Source organism: Grammomys surdaster, unplaced genomic scaffold, assembly GCF_004785775.1.
Source record: "Grammomys surdaster isolate TR1022 unplaced genomic scaffold, NIH_TR_1.0 125956, whole genome shotgun sequence".
NCBI lineage: Eukaryota > Metazoa > Chordata > Mammalia > Rodentia > Muridae > Grammomys > Grammomys surdaster.
In genome coordinates this window covers 4,156,698-4,184,401 of record NW_021620775.1, presented here as the reverse complement: position 1 = coordinate 4,184,401, position 27,704 = coordinate 4,156,698, and the positions used below count along the sequence as shown (strand labels likewise).

Here is a 27,704-nt window from a genome sequence, read left to right as displayed (position 1 = left end):
TAAAATTTTTGTTTTAAACTGTGTCTTTATCTGATTTAGCTATTCTGGCTTCACAGAAAGTTTTTGAAAGCAGCCCTTCATTTTCATATTGTAGAATAATTTGAGAAGCATTGTTTTAGTCTTCTTTAATGATCTGGGAAAATTCTATAGTGAGTCCATCTGGACTTATGCCTCTTTTTCGATTCAAGGTGTTATTATTGTGTGTATGCTTTAACTTTTATTTCAGTCTTTTTGCTTGTAATGTTTTTTTGCTTAAATTTGTTTTCTGATCTATGCCTCACTTTGTTAAGGTATGTATTTTGAAATTTGTCCAATTCTTTTAGGTTTTCCAATCTGGTTAAATACAAATTATGATTCTCTGGATTTCATGGGCATCTGCTCTAATTTCTTCATTCCTATATGTAATCTTTTGGTCTTTGGAGCATAATTTTGCTAAGGATTGATCAATTCTTCTCTACTATGTAAAATATTCAACTCTTCATTTCATTGATTTTCAAAATCATTTTTCCCACTTCTGTGTTTTATTGATTTCTGCTTTGATTCTTAAACGCACCCTGCCATTATTCAATAGCATATGACTTAATGTCCATGAATTAGTATATTTTCTGTGGTTCTTCCTATTATTGATTTCTAGCTTATACTATTACGGTCAAATAGAATTCAATGAGTTATTTTAATTTTCTTTTATTTTTTTATACTATTTTCATGTCCTATGATGTGATTAATTTTAGAGTACGTTACTCAAACTGCTGATAGGAATATATTATCTGTGGTATTTGAGTTGAATATTCTGCTGATGGCTTCACAGTCCATTTTTTAATAATGTCATTTATCTTAATTGTTTATTTATGGATTTTCAACTTGGAAGATATGTGTACCAGGGAGAGTGGACAAATGGAGGTCACCCACTATTGCTGTTTTGAATTAATACATAACTTTATATCTACTAGTGTATGCTTTATGTAATTGGCCATGCCTATATTTATGTATATTTAGTATTGTAATGTCTTCTTGATGGCTTACTATCTTAATTAGTATGAAGGAACCATCTTCATCTCTTTTATCATATGTTACTTTGGTATAATGTCTTGTCATATATCAGAATAGTGACTCTTGTTTGCTGGTTATATTTGCTTAGAACATCTTTGTCCATCCTTTCCAAGATGTTATCACTCCTTGGTATTGAGGTGTGGTGTGTGTGTGTGTGTGTGTGTGTGTGTGTGTGTGTGTGTGCAGCTGTTCTGTACCAATTTCTCCTGAAAGGAAGCCTCCATCTTGGAGAAGAGTTCCTTCACACACATCATATTCTAAAATGAGGTGAAGTACATCATCTTTCAGGGCAGCTCCTTATATTCAGAAAGTAAATAAAACTCAAGGGCTTCAGGCTTCAAGAAGTCCCTGAAATGAGTTGAGACATGATCCCACCCTGCCCTGCCCCATTTTTTCCCATGTATATAAGCAGTGAAGACGATTCAGACACATTCTCCTACTAGATCAAGTATGGGGAAGATTCTCAAACAGATGAGCTTAGCTGCCTGGAAGAAGGAAAGATCAGTCAACCTGCTTGGAAAATACATTCTTCAACCCACTAAGCTGCTTGGAAGTCATTTGATGAGCTCTAGGTTTCCCACTTCATGAGCTGCCACTCATTGCTGGGGTGGGAATGTGGTAATGCAGCTGTCTTTGAATCATTTCTGGTCTTCTAAGTTATCCCTTTCCCATGCTCTTACAACTAACCAAAGTAAAATTCATTGGTCCACTAAGTTTGATTTGGGTGATATTCTTACTTTGTTCTAGCATCAGTTCCCTATCTTGAGGGAGTAGACATTCATTCATGTCTCTCGGCATAACTTCATACAACAGCAGGTTCTAGTTTTCTGAACAGGCTGCCAGTCTGTGTCTTTTAATTGGCAAGTTGATATCATTAACTCAGTGTTATTATTGAGACATGTATTCCAAAACACATCAACTATGTCATCTCTAAGTTATTAAGCAAAATGCTGGAATATTATAAGAAAACACACAAATTTGGTGTTTATATTGACTGGTATTCATATTATCTTTGCTGTGTCGAAAAGGGGATACTTCTACCATGATTTTTCAGGGACACTTAGAACTTTTGAGACTCCTGGAGACTGAGCACAATGCAGCACTGGATAGGCACTTAATATTGTCTGTAATTACTCAGGAATTCACTTAGTAGGAAGATTTATTTTATAATCCCTGAATATGAGAATTAGTTGTCTTTAAGTTAATTAAATCAGAGTGTCCAGAGGGCAAGACGGTACCTTTTATATGTATTTTAGCAGTTCTAAGATAAGTGTAATATGCACTAAAGTTTAAAAATCATTGAGTCTGTCCCAAAAAAGAATAAAAATAAATCTATATGTTAACTATATATAATGAGCTTAATAAAAGAAATTACTTTTGTTTGCTTTGAGAAGTAGAAAAGACCCCAAATAAAATAATCTCATATCTATGTATTAATGGTTCTTCTTTGAGTACTCTACCTGGAAAAGAGGTAAAGACATGGTGATAGCTCCAGGAAAGAATGAAGAGCTAGGGAGAGATCACTACAATTAACTGTCTTTAGGGTCAAATTCTAGATGTGAACACCCTCTGCATTCTTGGAAGCAGACAGGCACCTCAGATATACAGATAATTATCTTAGTTGTGTTCTAATGGGTCATATTCATTTGTTTTTAGTCACACTAGAAATGACACTAAACATTTAATATGGAAAAGGGGTTGGTCAAACAAGGAAATGTCACCCTGACCAGAGTGCATTCTGGGTGAGTGTGTGAACTGAGATGTGCCTGTTATGGCTATTCCTGACCATGTAAATGAAGCTGCTTCTCAGTGTAATGACTACATGTAAGTTTTTGGTGGCCTTTATCCTAGTTATTATGATAACAGAACAGACTCCAAATGGTGATCTGGCTAAGGTTTCTGGGTACTTTGGACAGAATAACAACCCCATTTTGGCTCATATAACTAAAAGAAAAACAATCCTTCTCCATGTAGCCACAATGTCTCCTTATCAATCTTTGATACGGGACACTCGTATCAGGTTATGTTTTGCATACAAAATAGAAACAAGAAGGATTCAATTTGCTAGAGAGGCCAATATTCTGAGCTGAACCTTGGTGTGTTTGGGGCTGTGCAGGGAAGTGTAAAGGTGTGTATGTGTGAGCATGTGCATGCTGTGTAGTGTGTGTGTGTGTGTGTGTGTGTAAGCTGGAGGTGTTGCTTCTTAGGAGCCATTCACCTTAATTTTTGATAGAGAATTTCTTAATAGAGTCAGGTACACCAATAGGTTAGGACGTATCCAGTGATCATCAGAGACCCTCCTGTTTCTCCCTCTGCAACACTGGGATTATAAGCACACACATCATGTTAAGCTTTATACAAGGGTAATAAGCATCAGCTGAGGTCCTTTTGCTTGTGTGCCAAGTACTTTGTAAATTGCGCTATTTCTTCAGCCCCTGGGAACTGTATCTTCATAGCCTTGCACAGTATTGAGTTCCTGTAGAAGCAGGATGTGCTCAGTGAAAACAAAACATGGTCTGTGCAAACTTTAAGGGCAGGCCAAACGTTATGACAGGACCTCCAATTACTTATCCAGTATCAATGTTGCCATCTTCCCTATTAATGAAATTCCATGATATTTAATAAAAATCATAAACTGAGGGTTCCTAAGAAAGACACTTTCCTGGTGGTCTAGGCATATCTTCCTATATTCCTGTGACTTTTTTGTTTGTATAAATGGTGATATGGTGCCCAGAAGTGGAACAACCATTTGGCATTATGAATTAAAGATCAATTATTGAGAAAGTACATGTTATTGTAGACTTTGTTCCTGATATTTTGATTGCTCCAAATAATATCTACCAAATGTATTGACTTTATATTTAAATGACTCCTAATTTATTTACGCCTTTATTTTTATGCTGGTGGATGTTGTGTGCCAAGCATATTGATTAGAAAGTATAGAATTCTAAGATGAGTCTGCAACACAGAAAATAATTACTCCAAAGGATTTAGTAAACATCTCACAAACTGTATCAGAGCTAAGCCAGTTTACCAAGTACTGAGACAATGAGCAGAAATATTAGGCAAGAAATTAAAATGGGGCTGGCTTTGAGAAAGCAAAGCATGGATAGGCTGGTGTGAAGTTCATACAGTAAATGAGTCTTCTTAGAATGTACTTGTGAAGCTCTCTGGGGCAGGAACATACTTTTGAAGGTAGCAAAATATGATGGGTAGTTAGTGCTAATACACAAAGGTGAATATGTGTCATGCAATAATATCTAAAACATACTTATTTTAAATAAGCTTTCAAAAACTAGAAAAAATGTTATAACGTGAATATTTTTCAACTTTAAAAAACTAATTGTGGAAATATATTTTTAATAGAGTGTATTAGCTCATCTGCAAAAATACAAAATTGGAAGTCAATGGAAACTCAAAAGCATTTTTGAGAAAGTAGCTTAAAAGCTTGATGTCAATATAAAACACAAAATCAATACTACCCAAAATCAGGATTTGCAGCTTTGGAAATTTAGTATATTTACTCTCACCTGGAGTACTCAAACATAGAATATTTTAGAGATAAGGATGGCCATCATGATGACCAAATGATTTCAAAGTTTCTAATTTCCTAGGGCTATGTAGAATCAGTGCTGGGGATGACATGTTGGGCGTTTTGTAATGACTTAATTTAAGAACTATTTGGATAAGTATTGACTGAGTTATTATAGTAGAAACCACTTACAGAAAAGAGCCAACTTGCACATTCCAGCACCTTTGTGCGATGGTCACACATGATGGGAATGTTGAGACAATGTTGAGCATGGCACTGGTCCTTATTTTGGTCAAGGGCTCCCAAATCTTTCTTTTAAGCTTGTAGCATGTTTTCCTTCATTATCACTTTTCCATTTGTGGTTTATTGTTGTTGTTGTTGTTGTTATTATTACTATTATTGGAAATCCATTTACTCATACATCTAAATTGAAAACTGTGTCCCAGCATATATGATTGGGTTTCTATTTATTCTATTGATTCTCAATTATGGAAGTGTCTTAACTATACTGACTGACAAAAATTATCAATTTTATTTAATATTATGCCAGTCCACTCTTTCCCCAGTGACAAATGGTGTCTTCTCTACAGCAGGAATTTAATAATGATGGGAGATTATAAGCATTTGGCTAGTAATGTCAAACGTCCAACATATCTCAGATTAGTGTCTAAGATGATTCTTTAGAGTGCACACATAGGAAGCAGTGGTTTCAAGTGGACAGATACGGAGCACTGAAATGTGAGGAGACTATTTTGCAGGAGTTGTTATAGAAGATGTGAAGGAACAAAAGACAACATAGGTTTCAGTAGTGGCACTGGGAACCTCCTCATGAATTGCCAGTTTGTTAAGGATCCTGCATGAACAACCAGAACCATCTTAACAGATATAAATAATCAAATTCAGAGATTGCACTGATGACATTTTGAATAACTTTTAATGTTTATTAATCTCAGCTCAGTTTTTTTTCCAACCTTCTGTTCTGGAAATCTTCCTTGTTTTATTTCTAGGTAGTTCCCAAATTTTGAACATCTTGCAAAGGATTTTCTATTTCGGATAGTCCTATTTCCTCTTTATTTCTACAGAACAAGTCTGTTTTCTGCTTTCTGAACTCCTTCCTTTCCTAGACTCCCCTCTGCATCACCAGTGCTGTTCAACTTCTAAATGACAGACACATCACCATAAGTGACACTTGTTTGGGAAGCATTCTATGATTTATGTGTCTGAAATTTTTTAATTTTAGAGAAGAAAATTTAGTTTACCATCCTTAAAATCAACCAAGTGTCTAGATAGAATCTAATGAATGAAGAAATAAAGGTTATATACTCTAGTTCTTAACCCTAGAAAAACAGGTAGCTTTGCAATTAGAAAATATTTACTTTTGACTGTTGAATGAAATTTAATTGCTTTTTCCATCTAGATAGCCATATCTTCCTGCACAAGACACACGTTTTCAGCCACACATTTTAGCATAGACGCACTAAACGAAAAAGAGAGACTTCTTGGAGAAGTTTAATTTTTTTTAAAGTGCCAGTATTCTACATGCATAAATATCTCGAGATTTTAATATCTTTTCACTTCAGGAATATGGTGGTGTATAAACATTATACAAAGCTGATCTCAAAAAAAAAAAAACAATGAATGGAATAATCTGTCCTTTAATGCAAAAACAAATATTAATTTTTCATATAACGTGTTTATTAAACATTTTAGTGTCAATCGTTTACTAAGATTATATAACACTTAACTTTGAAATGGAGCTAATAACAATTCTATTTGTGGCTATATATTTTATATTTAAATGACTTTGAGTAAAATGAAGGCTACTGTCATTAAATTGTGCTTGGAGCAAAGACAAAGAAACATCAGCTCATTGTTCTCAGCTAGTGAAACTAATGGTGCAATGTTCATCACATTATTTTAATGCTGTTGTAATGTTAAGTACTCTCTTTTCTCTGCTTTTATTTGTTAATGAAGCTCAGTATATCATCCCTGAATATTAGCAGTCTCCATTCTCTTTGAACGTAAATCTTGATTTTTAAATATGGACTTGAAAAATATCTCGATAAAGATCAGTATTTCACTTCCTTTGACTGGCACTCAGCCAGACTTTAAACTTCATCTTGTGATTTCTACTGGGAATTACAGCCTTCTAAGAAACATTTTAGACATTAAAATGCTATTAGAGTGCATTAGAGGGGATTAAAAATCACCAACCTTCTGCAGTGGTGTGTGCTTTAGTATTGTTCCCACCTGTTTCTTTTTTATTATAAAGTGGCAATTTGTACTATCATTACAAATATACATTTATATATAAACTTTTGCACTCAAATCTCTTTATTTTTAACTAACTAATGAAAGACCACAGAGCAAATAAAAACTTTATATAATATATCCTCATTTCAGAAGCATATGTATATATACACATATATATTTGTAGAACAATCCACAGTTTTAAATGTGATTCTGACTTTAAAAAATGCTATTTACAGTCTATGACAGAGTAATAGCTTCAGCCTTTTATGGCATTAAAATGAGGAGGGAATTTTGAAGTTTGACTGTGTCTCACCTTATGCAGAAGAAATCAACTAACTTCATGGAAAACCTCAAAAACAAGAACTTGTACTCTAAGTCACGGAGTATAAGGGTAGATTATCTATTTCTGGGTCTACATTTTAAAATATAAGTCAATGTTGAAGTAATCATGATTCTTCACTAAGCAACCTGGAATCCTAGGTTGAACCTAAGGACCATTTAAAATACAACCACCAAGCTACACTCCATCTTTTCCTCTCGTTTGACTACTCTCAACACTTCCCTGTGATGATGAAATAATCACGAATTGAAAAATAAATAAATAATAATACCAAGCAACAGCATCGCCATTTTTTTAGGTAGGGGAGTTATCATGTATGAATTTCTGGATTGGAATGAAGTCCATAATGAGTCACATTATATGATTGTCTATTCCCTGTGCCAATCCATAAAGTCTAAAATAGTGTCTTATAAATTTCATGTATGTAATTCAAAAGCAAAACTATCACTATGATCATGAAAAAGATGGCTTACTGTGTTTCAGTCTCCTGAAGCACAAGGTCTCTAAGCTAGCAGATGGAACTTCAGCACCATTTATTTCTAGACCTCAAACATATAGCTAAAAATATCAAGTAAAGAATATTGACCAGAGAGCCATTTTGTGAGATGCATGGAAGTTTTGTTTGCAATATCAAGCCCATTTGCTTAAAACCTAATAAGGGCTCCTCTGGATCTCTCCTAGAGCCCTTTCCTGGGATTATCCCCTTGCATTGTTTTAGAAACAACAAAAAGAGAACTCTCATTTCAAGGAAAGAACAGGTGACAGATCAGTTGAAGTCAGGCAATAGAACAAAGAATGTCACAGTGAAGAAGTATTTTACTTGGAATAAAGCTGAAAAATAACCATTGAAACTGACCCATACTTTTAAATAAAATTGAATGCCTATATATTTATATTTTTCATGTATTTTAAACCTAAGACAATAAATGTTGGGTCTAGTTGTGATTTCAATATACTTCAATAGCAACCAGAGAGCGAGCAAACGTCCACCTTGTGCTTTAAACAATATTTTTTCAGGTCTGTGAATAAAACGAATGTGAGGCTTTCAATTTGTTCTTAAAATCAGGTGCAAATGATACAAAGTTAATTTCCAAAACACATCTGCATTTCCTTACCATGATATGGAAGACAAACTAGAGACAGATTGAGTGCTTAGAAAGCTCCCTTTTAACTATTGATACGATGGGGACAAAAGTGTGTCTGAGTGATGAATGATGGACAACCACTGAAAATAGAGAAGGGGTTTTATTAGAGATTAATATCAGCATTATATTTTCATAAGTAATGAGATTAAATTCCTATCATGAAATCCTCAGAGAGATGGGCAACTGTGATTTCCACCAATTACACTTCCTGTGGACCCTCAGCATATTATGGTTGAGTAAACATATCACCTTAAAAACTTCAGGCACTTCCCTTTAAAAGAGCCCATGACCCATTTTGTTGAAGCCTCTTTATTTATTTATTTATATTTTAAAGAAAATAAGGCTTTGTGCTTGGGGTTTGTTTGGTCCTGGAAGTGACAGGTGTACTTATAATCAAGTTGGATCAACAGTGACAACAAATACAACTTCTAGATGTATATCTTTACATGGTTGTACTTTTCCTAAGAGACCAACATTCGATATACATATATATATATATATATATATATGTATATATATATATATATACATATATATATATATAATTTATCTGCTAGTTTACATATACTCTGATTTAAAATCTGTCCAAAAGCCTTGTCTGTGCATAAGCTCTATTCTTCCAAGCTTTATGGGAAAACTCCCCGAGCACATTTTCTGCCACCCTCCAGAGAACATAAATAAATAATTTATAGGGCAAGAATCACACTAAAAAATAACTTTTGTGTAGAGGGGAGACATTGTGTTGACCTTGATAGAATACAGCAACCCTTGGGAAGGTTTGAAGTGAGGGCTTAGATCTTCTGCAAAGTATGTATTTTAGGGAGTCAGAGTTGGACAATACATGCTGGACAGTAGAGATATAGGAGAAGTTACATGCTTAAGTCTTCTCATTATTATATCCATAAAGCTGCAAACATTTTTAACATTCTAGTTTGGTTTGTTTGAATTTGGATTTCTCAACACCATTTCTGATATCCAGGCCGAAGTAGATCTAGTAATTTCAATGCTGTGGTATATCTTCATATTTTTGTTAATGTTTTCTACTACTTCAGTGTTCTAAAAGTGTGCTTGCTTGCTCTTGCATGGAATTCTTTTTCACTACACAAACACACCCACAAAACCGTGTCTATTGGAATCAAAGGTGTTAATTCCCCATTTTTTCTCTCTGTGCCTTTAAAATCCCATGTTTAACTAGTTATCTTCTGTTTTCTAGAATATAGAATTATTGCAAACTAGATCTGTAAATGTGGATAACCCAAACAAACATGCCACTGCCTTCATAGATGGTAAGGTAGAAATTTCACAGCCATACTTCTTAATTTCTCCTAGAGTTTAAAAAACAATCTACACACAAAACTATGGCAATGTAAAAAGGCAATTAAATTTTGCTTTGCATCTGTATCTCAGACTTATTTCCTTCGGTAAAACCCAACTTCCTTCTATCCCGCTACAAGATATGGTTAAAACAATCAGCTTTCTATGACAGCTATACATTCATGTACACACTCAAAGATACCCACACTAAGACTGGATGGAAAATGCAAAAAACCTATGCTCCTTCATCAGATGCCAGGGAGTTCTCTAAGTCTCCTCAGGAACACATTAAAACCCTTTTCACTGAATGCCTAAAAAAATAATAAAATTCCAGATAAATACCTAGATAAAAATATAATATTCTGCTTAAAGAATGTGAAGCTCTTTACAAAGTAAATCAGCTAATGTGATTAAATTCAACATAAGAGCTTCCTTTTCTAAATAAAAAAATATTACTAACACCATGAATAAGGTTAAAACTTTTCTTCACGCCAATTGGCTATTTGTCTAACAGACATTAGAAGAATATAATTTTGACATATTCAATTTTATGATTGAAAGAATATCCTGGAAATAGAATGTAATTGTGTATCATGAACAGAAGTCTAAAGAAAATACATAGATGAAACAAAACTGCACATTTCAGAATGCTCTAAAACTTAAAAGGATTTACAGTTTAACAACATTTTATGTGGCTTTCTCAAAACCTTTTACATCCATTCAATGACTGTGTTTTGTCTGTGTTACAGCCTCTCTCTTCATTACAATTAGCCCTCTGTTAATAACAACACAGTTAAATTTAATGTTTGTGGAGTCCGATTTATTTTTTCCTTTGCTCTTATGTGCAATAATTGTTATGCATGTGAATTTTCTACCACATTGCAACAGGCAAGCTTTGGTTCAAATTTCTTGTCCTACACAAAGGAAGATTTTGAGTGCAGAATCTCAGCTACTAAGTCCTGTGATGCTGTTTTATTTTTTTCTCTCTCAAGTTGGGTGAATTTACTGGAGAAAATGGGGAGAGGGAGGGAGAAGGGAGAGGGAGGAGAGGGAAGAACTGAAGAGTTCTCTGCTAGGCTATGTAGAATCTTGATTCACAACTTTGCCTCCATTCATGGTGGGTGTTCCCGAACTTTTCCTCGAGCGTCCTTGCTTTTCTCCAATTTCATGTAGTGATGGTTCTCTGTACATACACACTGGAAGGCAAAATTAAAAAAAAACCATCTTACTTATTAAGATCGACATAAACCTGGCTTCAATGAATTTCTCGAATTTGATTTTAGAATATTTTTCACTGTCATCACCAGCTCTTCCCCCAAATGTGTTAGTGATAAATAGCATCAGCAGCAATACATGGTTCTTTCTGCTTCTATCAGGCACAATCACTGCAAACATGGTAGTTGTTCTTCTGTGGAAGTCAGTGCCTGAATCTATATAGTCTCTTAACATGTATAATATGACTCTTATTGAGAGGAGAAATCAGAACAGTAGTTAAAATTAGAAAAATTTTGCTTCTAAATCCTTATTCTAAAGCCTAGTTTCTAAAGGAAGATATTTCTTGACATGCTCCTAATCTTTACCCCATTGCAAAACTTATGGCATTTCTAGAGCCATAAATTTTTAGCTCCAATTTTCACAGCACCCTTTATCAGAGGTCATATTGAAATGAGGATTGAGAAGTAGAAAAATATTAATGCATCTCCATAATTAGTTGAAACTTCCTTCACCCAAACCAAGGAATCAAGTCCTTTCTTTAGCTACTCAACAGGGAATGTGGTTATTCAACCTAACATTAAGTTCACATCCTCTCTTCTTTATCTGGGCTAAGGTTGTCATCTGTGAGCTATCATGGCAGTTGCTCAATTATTGCTTAGAATGAATAGGTTTTCCAATTCACAGCTATTCTTACAAGATAAATCACCATAGTGAGTCCTTTTACTTCACTGGGCTGTTATTATAATAGAGACAAATGTGTCTACATAGGCATATTTCACTTAAGCGTCAGAAGTTTCCCTCTTGAAATAAGAACTAATAAGTATCTTTGTCTATTCTGTCTGTCATCACCACAATGATTCAGTAACTTGAATGCTTTTTCCAACATCAAGTAGTTTCCTCTGTTAAGTATGAATGTAGAGTAGTATACACGTTGGAAACTGTACTATTTGGTCCACAGGCTGACTCAAGTGTTTATTGACAGTATCAACTCAGACACACTTTTATAACCGAAAATGGCATTTCTAGCTGTATAAGCAGAAAACAAATATTTAAAATTATCAAGAGAAAACAACACTACTCATAAAAATTTTAGATACCATATTTTAAAGGATGTAGTATAAATTGTTCTAGCCAAAGCAATTACGGCACATCCAAAACCTAAACTAAAATATACAAACATTAGTTCCCATTTCTTCCAGTGCATTTAGTAGTGCATGTAGTACTGTACATTTATACTAAGTAGGGATATTGTTATTATGTGACTTTTGAGTCATTAGTTCCATGTGGCGTTTAAGATAATTCATTTTTAATAAGCTTGCAGGTGTTGCTGATGTTGGTCAAATACAATACACACTCTCTCAGTAGTAAGAATGTACCTATTAAATATGCTTATTCAATGCCTTCTGTAAGAGTATTTCACACGTATTATCAATGAAGTTATTAAATACTTTGTAAATTTTAAATATTGTCATGAATTCTTCTAATATCTCCTAATGTCATTGGTTGAAGCAGGACAGTACAGTTTATAGGCAAGCTATGCACTACTAGCTCAGAGAATTTATTCTGATGCTTATTAATGGTTAGATCAGTGTGCTATCTTTTACAAAAGCAATGAAAAAAGTCTTGGAAAGTTATTATAGTCTATCTGTGTAGATTCTTGAAATCCCTCAAGTGTACTAGCTCTTAATTGTATTTCTGTTATGAGGGAAGTAGAGCAACGTATCAAATCTCAAAGGTGAAAGCAAACTTTTATTTGTGCATAATATATCCACTTATCTGTGACTGGCTAATGCACAGGGGAACTCAAAGCTAATGAAGTGGTTCCATTAGAAAACAATTCACAGGATGCTGTGAAGTAGTTTTTCTAACTCCATCATGTAATCAGCTATGAAAAATCCACAGTCTTCACTAAATTATAATTTCAATGGGGAAACAACCCTTTGTGTTTAAATACCCAGAAAAAATACCCAGTACAAGGCGACAGATTACTTCAACATCATCATAGAGGGCTTGAAACGTGATACTTCCTGATTATCACTAAATAATCCATTTGTATAGTTGTGTTTCCTAGAATTACAATATCCCTTCTGTTCTCATTATATTGGTTCTACCTAAGTTATATATTTGAACATTTATTTTTATGTATTTCCTATTTCTCACATATATATAAGATACTTCATATGTGAACATATAAATATTGACACTAAAATAAATGATGCAGACAATTTTTTCAAATAATTGAAGACTACTGGCCAGCCCTGAAATTGAATCTGCAAAATGTCCAAACTGACCTGTGGAATTTTACAATTTATAAAAGTAAAATTTAATAATGCTACAGCAAAAGATGCAGTTTTCTTTTAGGCTAACTCAATCACTATCCCCAATATATCCCATTAAATTGAATAATAAAATTCTGTGTTTTAATAAACAAAATGGCTAACAGACATGGTTTCCAGTTCACTGATAGAAATTGTCTCTCCACTGAGTTAATAAAATAGGTATTCTAGTTTCTGCGTGCTGCTTACAAAGTGAATTTGGATGAGGAATTGCAAGCAGGTGCAGAGATGAGGAACAAGGCATAGAGGAAAAGAGAAAGAATGAGAGGGAGACATAGGGAAAGAGGGAGAGAGGAAGGGAAGAAGGGAAGGAGGGAATAGGTGAGGGAAGAATACAAAGATGGAGAGAGCTCTATCAAACCAATTCCTTTTTCATTATCATTTGTAAGTCCTGGGATTCAGCAAAACATTGAACTTAGAAGGTAACAAGTAAAGGGCTATAGATCTCAATCAAATTTTAGGACTAAAATTACTTTACAGAGTACAATTCAATTCAATTACACTGTATAGAGGAAGGACAAGGCAAGGACAAGCATTTCTTGGGTGATAATGGCCATCACCAGTAGTTGCAATAATTTTCTATGAGCCTAGTTCTGAATACGTCAGGATAAATGATGAAACAATTTAAAAACAGACAGAGCACAAGGTGTCCAACAAATATAACCTAAGTTGAAACATAAACTGTTGCCCACTACTGTAAGTTGTTCTTCTCATTTGCTAACTGCAATAATGCTGTGATCATCATAGGTCAGAAATTGTTATCTTCATTTCTTAAATCATAAAGCAACTGGCCTCCCTAGTGTCAGGGAGTGAGCAGTGGCAGAGCCAGGATGCAAATATCTAGATTCGAGTTTTGATCAAAAAAGATTCAACGGGTTAATATTACACTATGTTTACATCATTATAGGAGCATATTATTTAATATTTAAATTGGTCTTTCTCTTGCTAAATATTGCTAGTGTGATTAAGAAATGGGTCTGAATGTATATGCTAAAAAAGAGTAGCTAGAAACTAGCAAGTATGGGCAGGTATATAGGGACATTGGAACTCTTATGTCTTGTTGCTCAGAATGAAAGATGGTAGGGCCACTGTAAGAAATAATGCCTCCAGCAGCTGCAATTCTGGATACGTAGCAAAAAAAGAAATGGAAAACAAAAGGGCACTTGAACATATTTCTCACACCCAGCATTATGGAGAGGGATGCTGGTGATGGGTTGTAAAGGATGGACAAATGAAACCACACCAAACTGGAAAATTCACTTTTTGTGTCTTCTCACAATTAAAACCACCCTAATTGCTCTGAGTGTAAGCAATCACAAATGAATTAACTATCCGGGTGGGGGAGATGGCTCAGCGGTTAAGAGCACTTCATTGTTCTTGCAAAGGACTCTGGTTCGGTTCTCAGAACCCACATAGTGGTTCAGAACCATGCAGAATCCTAGTTCCAGTGAATCTGATACTCTCTTCTGGCCTTCTTAGCCACCAGCATGCACACTGCGCAAGGCACTTACATACATGCTAAGGAATCACTCAAACATGCTTAATCAAGTAAGTCGGTTTCTTATTAGCCTATGTATATTCAACCTCTTCCCAGTAATAAGAAATATGTCTCCGTATTGAAAATAAAGAGTGGGGAATTGGGATATAATCTAGAGAATATGTGCTTGGGAAGCAGATTCAAGGATTCAGTGAGAAATCCTAGGACTGTGTTACTTATTCAGTTTAGTCATTTGATGCCATGAACAATTATAATGTAAACAGCCCTCCTTTGGATATACTGTGAAGTTAAACATAACCATGTGATAAAATCACATAAGAAGGTGGTGCAGGAAAAGTGACCTAGGGCTAGGTAGCCTCAGACCTTTTCAAATTCCATCCCAACAACTGGAAACCTTGATCACTATATGTGAATATTCACCAGACTAATTTTCATAGTAAATGAAGAGTAAATGACATGTCCATCCATCAAGTACACAAGTATCTAGAAAAATTAATAATTCGATCACTTTTGTCAAAAAATATTTACAAGGAATGAATTCAGCCAGTCAGTTTAGTGAAGAAAAATCTGAATCTCACAGTACAGCTCTCCAAAGAAACACATTTGAAAAGGTTCATCAACTGTTTAGTTCCTTGAAAATAATGATCTCTGATTCACAGTAGCAAATCTAGCTCAGGATTCATTATGCATCTGAGATACACTTGTATCTGCTGTGGCTGTTCCAAGTTCCTATTTTGGCTTGCAATTACAGTATCTTTTTGTTTGTTTGTTTGTTTGTTTACTCAAGCTAGCTAATATGTGCTTTCATTTGGAAGGAGCTTAATTTAGACCTTAAGAAGTCAAGAAAAACAATAACTGATAATTCAGAATAATGAATTCCATATAGGAAATGGCAATCGCAGAGTCTATGATAATTAATCATGATTCCATAGAAGCATCAGAATTAGAATGTGGAGTTCTCATGTTAATCTGTAATCATGGACCATTAAAACTGCAGTAGGAGGCTCAAGGAGGTATGTCCAGGGATTGGTATAGACCTTGTCTTTACTAGTGATATAAATCCTACAACTTTTGGGCACTATTCTCAAATAGCTCTGAGCACATGCTGGATTTAAGTTTTTCTCTCTCTATTAGCCAGAAGGGAACTAGATCAACTATCATAGATCAAAGTACAATCATTGTTAAAGAGAGGGCTTTCTGTTACAGAGAGCTATGATCTAATCAAGAACAAATTTATTTTGTTTTAGAAGTTCAAACATTATATTAATACATTCTCATGGATATTTTTCCTGCACCCTTTGTGTAATGCATCTTGGACTGTTTCAGGAATGAGGGTAAAGAGTGACATTGTCTTCTTTTTAACAAGAAAAAAAATCCTAAACTGGAAAATGTGAAAACCAAAGAAAACAAAACTCCGTATCTTTCCTGTCTCCTGTGCTTCATACACAGTGTCATAGAAGCCCAGATTTGGTGACCTCCCTTATGACAATCTGAGATAATGTGGAGTATAAGCAATTAACTGTCTTCATCCAGAAGCTGCAGATGATACTTCTAATATACTTAAATGTATTTATTTATCAATTTTATTATGAGCATTGGAGTTTTGCCTGCTTCTGTGTCTGTGTGAGGATGGTGGATCCCCTGGAAACAGAGTTACAGACAGTTGTTATCTGCCATTTGGGTGCTGGGACTTGAATCCAATCCTGTGGAAGAGTAGTAAAGGCTCTTAACCATTGAGCCATCAGTATAGCCCCTAATAAACTTTATTTTCAATAGGAATGATTTAATATGTTTGGTGGGGAACCAACTCCAATTGTATTTCTGGCCATACCTAACACATTTTGTCAACAGTTTCAATCTGCAAATTTCAGGGTTGTTCGGAAATTGTTTTGTTTTTCCCCTTACACATAGCTCCCCAGTTCTCTCCTTGATCCTGCAGTTTTCCTTATTCCTGTTCAGTAGTCAGGTGCAGAAAGTGGACGAAGAATCCTTTGCTTCTTTTTCACCCTCAGAACGTTTCTGTGATAAAATCTCAGCATACTCCTGCCTTCCCTTGTGCTACAATGGTTTTCAATGAATTGTACAGAGAAACTAGGGTTGAAACGGGGACATTTCTGTTTGGTTCTTTAGCACCAAGTTCAAATCAAAGCATGTTTTATCACAGCTCTTTTCTTTTTTTTAATCATCCCCCTGCTCTGATTTATGCTTCAATTTCTCTCTTCCTCATCTTGACCTTTCTTTATATTTAAACACTGTACCTTTCTAACACAATAGCAGATTTAAGGGAGGGACTCAGCTTCACTATCTAAGTACAGTGAGGTAGAGGTTTTGTGACAAAGCATTTGCCATCATATTTAGCCACTAGGACGGGCATAGGTTCCTAAGAACAACTCTCATATCACAGATTACCTTAACACACAGGATATGCTAAGAATCTCAAGTCTAACCCTTTTATGGGACAGAAAAAAGTTGTGAGATAGACACCAGTAGCAAGGGTATTGACATCAGGAAGATAGACATTTTTGCTGCTTCCTGAGTGTGCTCTGACCACTGCAGGAAACTCAGTGATCATGACAGTACAGATGAAATCTTACAACATCTGGTTATGAGTCCTCCATAAGCTGCAAAGTTTGTGATAGTATGTGTGATGTATTTTGCTTTGTTTTTCCATGAAGGATTGTTCTCTTGAAGGGAAAATGTAACTAATATGTGCTACTGGGCCTTACAGATTTCTAACAAACTACAAACCAAACATCATTGAGATGGGTTTTCCATCCTCCCATGTTCTCTTCTATGGTGCCTGACTCAAATGAAGCTATCAGAATATGCAGGATTTCGTCGCCACAGTCACAGATCACGCTTCCTTAGTTTTCCTTGAAAACTAAGATCAGACCAGTAACTTTCTTAAACACATGGAAGAGTTGAAACGCAGGAGCTGCTGTTATTTGTAAAGGTGGCAATTATGCAAAAACAGGTGTTTGGGGCTACCTCATGGGGTCCCTTCTGCTGTTACCCTCATAATAATAAACATTAGGTACTTCTATAAGTCTCTCTCTCTCTCTCTCTCTCTCTCTCTCTCTCTCTCTCTCTGTGTGTGTGTGTGTGTGTGTGTGTGTGTGTGTGTGCATTCTTAAATAAAACTTTAAGTGGCCAAAAGCGGGTAGATTAATCAAGCAAGATACAAATCCAGTATCCAGGACAGGGTCACCATTAATCTCTAAATGACTAACTCTTAAGCTCATGTCTAAACTGTTGAACTTGTTTGTAGTAGAGTGAAAGACAGTGTTGAGAATTCTTGAACTGAAAACCTGATCCTCAAATTCACTTGTGGGGGCCTTTTCTCTTCTTGGAATGCTGGTGTATTCCCACTATGTGCCTCTCATTCCTCCAGAGTGATGGGTCCTACATCATTTCTGTCTCCTTTTAAATTTCAGGAGTTGCTTTAACCTGTATCAGAGAAGAATAAGCACCTACTGCAAGAGCGTTGGGAGTTTGTATGTGTAAACCTGGTCTAACCAATCAAACCATGTTTTAAAATGTCACCTAGGAATAGCTGGTATAATGAGATAATGCACATTTGTACACATACTTGTTAAGGGTCACCCCTCTATGGACTTCGTAAAAGAAGTTCAAGTCTATAATACAAAAGGATGTGCTTTTTGCTCGCTTGGTTCTGACAGTAAAACCCATTCCTCATTGATTCCTCCTCATTTAATAATCCCCGCCACCACCCACCAGATGCACATATACCAAGACTGGAAATCACCACTGATTTCTTTCTTGCATTTTTAATCTAACACCCTGAACCCCAAATCAATTCAAATGCTTCACTAATGCTAACAAAATATAAATACAGTCACTATTTCTTTATTTAAAAAAAAAACAGAGTATGAACTACCTTCACCTTGGTAGAAGATGGTGTTTTTATTTTAATTTATTAATTAACTCATTCATTCACTTTAAACACAATTCACAATCCCTTTCTCCTCCCAGTCTCTCCTTCACATAGCTCCTCCCCCGTTGTTCTCTCCCTTTCTCCACTGAGAAGGACAGTCTGCCCCTGAGTACCTACCTACCCTGGAATATCAAGTCACTATAGGGCTAAGCGCATCTTCTCCTACCAAGACCAGACAAGGTATCCCAGTTAAGGGAACAGGATCTACAGTCAGGGAAGTCAGGATCAGTGCCAACTCTAGTTGTAGAGGGCCTACATGAAGACCAAGCTACACTTCTGCTACATATGTGTGGGGGTCAAAGTCCAACACATGTATGCTTTTCTGTGGTTTTAGGCTCTGGGGGACACAAAGGGTCGAGGTTAGTTGACTCAGTCTTTTTGTAGAGTCCCTATCTCCTCTAACTTCCTCAATCCTTCACTAACTCTTGCACAAGACTCTATCTAATGTTTGGCTGTGGGTTTCTGTACCTGTTTCTGTCAGTTGCTGAGAGAGGCTTCTCAGAGTACAATAATGCTAGGCTACTGTCAGCAAGTATAACAATAATAGTGTATTTAATAGTGTCAGGGCTTGGATCTTGCTTCCCTCCACCTACCTCTTATGACTTTTTATTTCTCCTTCTGAGTGAAATTCAATCATCTTCCCTGGTCCATCTTTGTTATTTAACATCTTTGGGTCTGTGGATTATAAAGTGGGTATCCTGTAGAATATGCAACAGAGGACAGAGCTTCATAGCTGAGGCTCACTTACTCCATTTACATCACTACAGAAGAGAAGAAGATGACTTCTGGTGGTGATGCCAGGAGCTGTCATGAAGTAGATTGTTAGAAGTGCTTACCAAGCACTGCATTTGCTACTGACAGATTCTCCATTCAAATGGAGACAATAGACCCTCTGTTTTGGATGAAACTGGCAACACTTGTCTTCTATCAGTTTAAATGAAAGAAGAATGAAATATTAGTAAGCTATTTTATTACTGTCAATTTAATCAAATTTTCCTTGGCATTCTCTAATTTCCAAGAAATGGAAAGGTTAAATTACTCTGTAAGTTAATGTACCATTTAAAAAAATATCAAACTGTCTTAATAGCAGATCATAGAAGAGCTTGGGCAATTAGTATGAAGCAATTTCACACAATGATTAATATCACATGGAATCTTTTTTGAAAGTGGGAGCAGGTTAAATACTGGTTTGGAAGTAGCGGGCCATGGGAAAGTCTGTATGCTTAAATGTTTGCTACAAGGGTTGAAAAATTATGAACAAGAAAAGATTTATATCTTTACATAAAAGGAGTACAGGAACAACATTCTAGTGTAAATAAGGGACAGAAGTGGGCGATGCATGTCTTGGAAAGAGGTGAGGATGCTTCATTAAAGATTGATTCCAGAGACCAGAAAAAAGATTATGAGAAGAGTAACAAGAGTTGCAGAGGGAAGGGAAACTCAAAAGGGGGGGGGAGAGGAAGGGGGTTATAGAAGGAGGAAGGGAGAGAGAGAGCCAGAGAGACAATGTGAATATTGCTTCAACAAGTAAAGCAATATGCAGCACTAGAGAAGTTTGGGGATCCATTTTTTTATATTTAACTTTTAGAACAGTTCATCCCAAAAGAGACTCATTGCACATACACCATCTAGTTCTTGTTCCAAACAATTATATATATATATATGTTTGTGGTTTTCATTTTTCCAGTTAGAACTTCACAGCCTTAGGAACCCTGTGCATCCTTCTCCTTGGTGACTCAGTGTTTAGCAGTGGAAGGGAGTCTCTGCTCTACAAACTAGAATGGAGATTTTTTTCATCTAATGCTGTATCCCATAGCATTTTGTCAAGACAGAAGAAGATATGACAGTGCCCAGTTTTTAAAAAGAAAAAAGATAAAAGTATTTTTTATTTTAATCTAGCAAAAATTGAGAACCTTAACCTTCTCAGCATGGCTAAGCAAATCTCAGTTTACTTCTGTGAGGGCAACAGAATTCATAAGTGATTCATTCTCAAAGATGCTCAAGGCTGAAGAAGGTAATTATTTTCTCAATATTACTTAGCAAGCAATTGCCAAGAGTAATCTGAACTAGCACATCTCATTCTTGATTATTTGGTGTTTCTTAGGATACGCTTTGTGATCAAGTTAGTAAAATAATTGGCATTATACCTGCCAACTCCAAGGAGCAATTAACCTAGTGCTAAAACATGCCTATCTGAGTAACAGTGCTGAATTTTAAATTGTAACATGATGTGGATATTTAAATTCATTGTGTCTGTGAAGGAAAGTTCCTGAAAGGAACCAAACTTCACAGAACCTTGTATAACCCTGGGAACTGAGAAGAATTGCAGTGATAGAATGTTTCAGGTCCACAGCCTAATTACAATTTCTTAGAGTATATCTTTAGCCTAATTAATAGTAATTTTTCCCACTTCTGTATTTGGCCTGACATTCTCATGACTGACAGGTAAAACCTTTTGGAATGCATTAACTTAGGAAACCCTTTAACTTTTACTAACAAAAGGCTGTGTTGTCAGAGAGCATCAGAGTCTGTAGCAGAGATGTCTCTTCTTTATTTTATTGCACCTTGATAATGTTTCCACCAACATACAGTTCCTTAAGTGACAACTTTCACTTTCTGGTATTTTTAAAGTTTCATCAAACTCTTACCACATTGGAGTAAGGAATTTACGGTAACTAAGATCTGTGGTATGCAGCCATGTTCACTCATATTTGATTCTATAATTAATTCACCCTTATCCCCTTTGAGGTGAGAGTTGTGTTTGCATATACGCTGTCAGATGTAAACCTCACTCAGTGCAGTGATAGCAATAATTTAAATAAACTTAAGGTTCCTATGACCAAACTGGATCAAAATAAGCTGAGCAATTCAGCCCAATTCAGTTCAGAACACCCAGTATCAAATTCGGTGTCCATAAGAGCCACTTGGACAGCTTTAAAAGTTGCACATACTTAGGTCACACCAGACATAATCAGGTCACTTTGGAGAGTTTGTCAGTTTTAAGAACATTCAAATGGCCATGATACTGTTGCATATGATGCAACAATTGATGTTATCCTGGTAGGATTTAAAATTACATGTCTAACAAAGAAAATGGACAACATCCAATTGCCCACAGTGAGGGAAAATCATGTCACTCATCTGTCCCCATCAAAAAAAATTGTTAGAAATGCGCTAGTATTCCTAATTAAAACTTGATACCTTAAAGGCATGGCTTTCAATCGATAAATGTTTTGGTAATATCTTTCTTTCTTCAGTACTCTATCTTGAAAAGTATAATTCTTTGGATAGCACACAAGTAGGCATGTAGGTGCACACACACACACACACACACACACACACACACACACTACAAACGTGCACACTTGTTTTTCAGGGGGAATAATTTGATGAAAATTACTCAACCACCTGGACGAACTGAGTAATGAGCATTTGAAGGAAGAGGAGGGAGAAAATGAGCTGTTTGTATCTTGTTCTTTGTCAAAGTCTTTGACCCTCTACTACTGAAGAGGAAGGGCACCCAAAGACAGTTTAAATCTGGGGTGTAATTTCTAAGTGGTGGGATAATGCTCTGAGAATCAAAGAGCCTGTGCTATTGTTGTAAATTCTAGAGAAGACCCAACTAAGTAGAGGCTTATGTGCAGTGTACATAGTATGGGCTTAAATACCATGTCAATCCATCCAATAGCTGTATCTATAACCACTCATTATGTGGAACACCAGAGACTGAAGGACTGAGGGGAAATGAGCAAGTAGGTAGGTAATTATTACCATGTTATCTAGGTGAGAATTACAGATCCTTCAACTGGAATAGCTTAACTTCAGGAATCTTGACATTCAAATGAAATCAACACAGGAATGATTTTAAAGTTAAAGATGTTTGAAGAAAACAAAAACAATCCCAACACTAAAATAACACACTTTGGCTTTCCACCACCTAGGGCTAATCTACTTTACCAAAGAACAGCCTATTCATCATGAGGCACTGGGATCTGTCAGGGTGGTAATGGTATAAGCAGTGGGTTTAGAGATTTATAAAGATTTTCTGGAACATTAAAAATAATACATGCAGCAACCACTTGTTTAAACAGCTAAATTCCTAATCACTTGCAGGGGTATTATTTCTCATTTCTTTTCTAAAAGCATCGTCCAATTATATGGTTTATAATTAGACCATGGAGAGATTATTTAAAAAGTAAAACCCTTTTTTCAAAATACAGTTTGTGATAAGAACACCTTTCATCTTAGGTTTTGATTTAGAACATGTATATAAGTAAATAACAAATTACAAAATGATAGAAAGAAGTCATAAAACTATACTTTATTCATTCACTAATTTAATAAAGGAAATGTGTCTAGACTGTTTTATATGTAAATATAATGCAAAGTTTCATCAGAGTTTATGGTTTTTCAGTGAAGTATTTATAAAAGTGCTGCATATCCAGTAGGAGGAGATGAAATAATATATTCCACCCCTACAGTATGTCTCTGATATCTGTCTATCTGTCTATCTATCTATCTATCTATCTATCTATCTATCTATCTATCTACTTATCTATCTCCTTCTCTTTCTCTCTCTCTCTCTCTCTCTCTCTCTCTCTCTCTCTCTCTCTCACACACACACACACACACAAACACACACATACATCTAGATTTTTTTATTTATATAGTTGTTTTGCCTTCATGTTTGTATATGTACTGCATGTATTCAGTGCCTAAGGAAGCAGAAGGGGATGTTCAATCTCCTGGAACTGGAGTTACAGCTGCTTGTGAGCCATCATGTGGGTACTGGGAATTAAACCTGGGTCCTCTAGAAAAGCAACTAGTGTTCTTGCCTCCAGAGCCATTCCTCAAGCTCTCCCCACCATGTTCCCTTCCTACATGTTGAGGTATTAACTGAAGCTAAAGTCTGAGTGGCAAATGATACCACCACAAATTATCGGTACTTGGAAAGGGTTTGGAGCTCTTTCCATACACTGTTTTAAATGAGTCTTTCTCTCCTGGAGTATAAGCCCTGATTCTCTAATTACATTTTTAACAAAAACTTGACCCTACAAGTTTTTCATATCTTGATTTTCTTTATGTGTGTAATGCAAAGATGAATATATAAGCAACCCTGTAATATAGAGGACTTTATCAAATTAACAATATACCTGTTAGACAGGAACCAAATGCCAATGCCAAAAATAAGAACAACTATAAATTTGTGTGTGTGTGTGTGTGTGTGTGTGTGTGTGTGTGTGAGTGTGTGTGTGTGTGTGTAGTGGGGGGAGAATATATAATTTCACCATCAAAAATTTAAGAAATCATAACACAAATTATTTTACTTAGGGGGAAATTAAGAGCATTAAAAATAACAGATACCATAGCTATTATATTTCCTTGTTGAGTTAGTCTTTTTCTTGTCTTCTTTTATATTTGATCCCAAAGTGTATTTTATATGATGCAAGAATAGGTGCTACTGACAGCTACTGGTTTCCACTAGCATGGAAGGCCTTTTCTGTTTACTCACTGTGTTTATACTGGTGAAGGGAACTTCTTGTGGGCAGCATACTGTTAGATTAGGTGACTCAATGAGTTGTTTATTTCTAAGATTGTTGGACCTTCATGTTCTTATTTTCAAAAAAGATTTATTCAGCCTATATCCTATTAACTTTGACATAAATTTTCCCTTTTGATTTTTATTGACATATTAAAAAATAATAGTTACCAGGGAGGTAAGGTATTCTTAATTCTTTTTAACCCAGTTTGATCATGGCACTCCAGTAATGGCCCCTTGTATTTATCTTTAATATGTATCTTTATATCCTTGCATAAACACTTGTCTTAATTCTGAAGGGTTTAAAACCAGCCTAGTATACAAGTTTTATCATGGTTTATGATACAAATGAGATATGTTCCCCCATTGTTTCAGGCATACAAACACCTGGTCTGCAGTTGGTGATTCTGTTTGGGAAGGTTTAGGAGGGGCTTTACTGTTGAAGTGAGAATGTGACTGGGGTTTGCTGGGCTTTGGTTGTTTAAGACCTTGTCCCACATGGAATTTACTTTCTCTGTTTTCTGTTTGCATTTCAAGATATGGGATCTCAGCCTCCTCTTCCTGCTGCCTGCTGCCTGCTGCCTGCTGCCTGCTGCCTGCTGCCTGCTGCCTGCTGCCATGCTGTCACCACCATTAGAACTGTAAATCAAAATAAATGCTTTCTTTTGTAAATTGTATTCCTCTTGGTGATTGATCACAACAACAGGAAAGTATACATGGTACAGCGTTTCAACATTACTATCATTGACTTCTCTGAGTAGCCAGATATTCATAGCTTGTTTCCGATTGCAGGACAGTATAAAGTAGGGTTAGGTGCTTATGCACTGGCTTTCTGCTTCCTGCAATATAATCTTGCTTTCATATTTTTCTAGGTCTATGATCTTGAACAATTTACCTAACCAGTTTAAGTATTCATCACCTCATCTGTAAAATGAGAATAGTTTAGGGCTATTGTAAATCTTTATAAAGATAATATATGCAACCTGCCTACTGAGTACTAAATTGATAAGACTATCACAAGAATATCACATATCACAAGAATAGTTTGGAAACCCAGAAGTAAGGAATAACTTCTCACACACAGAGAAGAAAATTCTGACATGTTCTCAGTTACTCTTTCTTATAGAAAGCCAATAGTATAAAATAAACCTGCATGGAGAACTGATGAAAAATAGTTCAAATTTTGCACATTGACAATTAGAACATATATGAAGCATAAAGGACCTGCCTAATTTTTGTTTATCAGGTACTTTAGATGAGAATGAATGTCTCAAAGGATGTACAAAGACTATTACTTCTACACTGTGGTATATTTCAGAAGAAGAAAAGGAGAGGCAGCCAGTAGACATATGTTCAAGAGCATTGGGTCCTCTTGTCTGGTTCTATTGCCTAGCTATATTGTATCCACTGACCTCAGGCCGGCTCACACCATCCATGGCTATGCAAGTCCTGCACTTGGCTGCTTGAGGCAAAGTGCTTTGGTTTGAACTTCAGTTCTCCTACTCACTGACTCCAGGACTTGGAACTAATTATGCTCTGACTTCTGTGCTTCAGCTTCAAGGTTTGTGAAGCAAATTAGACTAGAATCTACTTTAGAGAAATGAAATAAAAATGAGAAAATAATTGAAGCACACGTTCAATCTCTACCTAGAAAAAGAGAGCACTATAAAACTTAACTAATATTGTACAATTAAGTAAACTTCGTTTTTCTAAAAAAGGAAAACAATTGCAAATAAAACACTGTGGAATTTAACGGGATTGGATGGAAAAAGGCTAAGATGCCATCTTCAGAAGTGAGTCTTGTCGTATTCTTTACATTTCACACCCAAGAGTTTCTTCCTACAAATGAACCTTGGAACTAAACTCAAGAATTAGCTAATCTTATTTAAAACAGATGCTATTCTCTCCAGTATAAAGAAGGAATCCTTGTAATTAACCAGTAAAAGCAACATTAAAAGCAAACAAATGAAAACAATGAAAAGATACCAGTACGGGAACAGAAGAAGATGCAATCCAGAAGCAGAAACTGATGTCTCCGTGTCTGTTTTACCACCATTCTCTTAGGCCTGAATACGTATTTGGTATAAAGCCATCCATTAAAAGATTATATGTTCACCTCCTTTGCCAGTACATACGGCTAGCTGTCTATGTTACCAGTGAGGTATTAACATTGTATGTCAGCTGTTAGAGACTATGCTGACATAAAAAATTTGCATAGACTTTGAATATCTTCTTGTAGTTATTCCTTGCCCTATAATTCCTGTAATGAAGCTGACAGGATCACACACACTGTGTGTCGTTTTTACAAGAGGGCAATGTACAAGTCTAGGCAAGTATTTTACATGGAGGCGTAATTTGTGCATCATTCCAGTAGTACTGTACAGATCTAAGGAATAACAGCAAAACATTAAGATAAAAGATATGAAAGTTTCATGCAGCCAAGATTCCCGAAACTGGGACAACACAGCACCATCTCTGGAGAACTCACCTCCAGATTTAGATTCTGAGATAATTGGCATGACTAACTTGCAGTTTACATGGTCTCTGTATTGTGTAAGGTCAATCTTAATTCTAGTTTACAGCACTGTAGGAGTCAGCTTGTACCTTCCCTTATTTATACAAAATGCAGCAATATGCAGAACACTGAAGAATATCTGGGACTCATAACGTAGTCATCCCCACACATTTCTTTTGGAAATGTATATAAGGCCATCCAACTCAAGATTAAACTCAACTAACCAGAGTATAGGAAGCAGCTCCAATTAAGCAGACAGATTATAGATGTTTCCTTTTGGGGGATGGAAGTGGAAGGGGCTCTGTCGAACTCCACTATTTATATAAAAAATAAACTCACAGATTTTTATATTTTTTTAGCTTTCCCAAAGTTTGGTAATGACCTTTTATTCCTTTTGCAAAAAATGAACACATCAGCTTAACTATTAAAGTAAAAATGATATACAAGTTCAATGTGTCATTTGCCAAAATAAAACCCATTCCTAAGCAAGAATATGTTTCCTGTGGCAAAATTCAAAAGTATTTACTTCTAGGGACCTTCTGCTCAGCCCTTAAAAATCAGGCCAATTTCTGTCTTTAACTACAGTGACCCTGTAACACTTCTGTTTCAGGGATCACTACTTTCCCCATTTGTACAATTCTACCCTAATACCCAATGATATTCCATTTTACGTCAATGAGAGAGCTTCCTCTAATTCCCAATATTAATTCTATAACATGAAGCACACTTTACTTTCCACTATACTGCTTCCATTAGTAATCATATTTCACATTGCTAAGAATATGTCCTCCGGAAACTATAGTTCTAAGTCTTTACATTTTGTTTCTTTGTTCACACATTCACTTATTCAACTGACAGCAGGTTAAATTTCTCTTTATGGCATGCCAAGTGTGCCCATGACAAAACAGAGATGTGAGAAAAAATATAAAATACACTCTGTTAATTCAGGGAAAGAGTTGACCATGAATGTGTCATTTGCCAAAATAAAACCCATTCCTAAGCAAGAATATGT

General features: G+C 35.7%; 1 protein-coding gene across 4 annotated transcripts in view; it reads right to left on the bottom strand.

The window, feature by feature from the left end:
• Nucleotides 1–6,084: 6,084 nt before the first annotated feature.
• Nucleotides 6,085–27,704, bottom strand: part of Fgf12 (fibroblast growth factor 12) — a 561,692-nt gene continuing 540,072 nt past the window's right edge. For all 4 annotated transcript variants that reach the window (XM_028753766.1, XM_028753765.1, XM_028753767.1 and 1 more), the window contains one exon: nucleotides 6,085–10,830. In XM_028753766.1, the coding sequence (XP_028609599.1) occupies nucleotides 10,712–10,830 (119 nt within the window). In that variant the 3' untranslated portion in view covers nucleotides 6,085–10,711. The remainder of the gene's footprint in view (nucleotides 10,831–27,704) is intronic.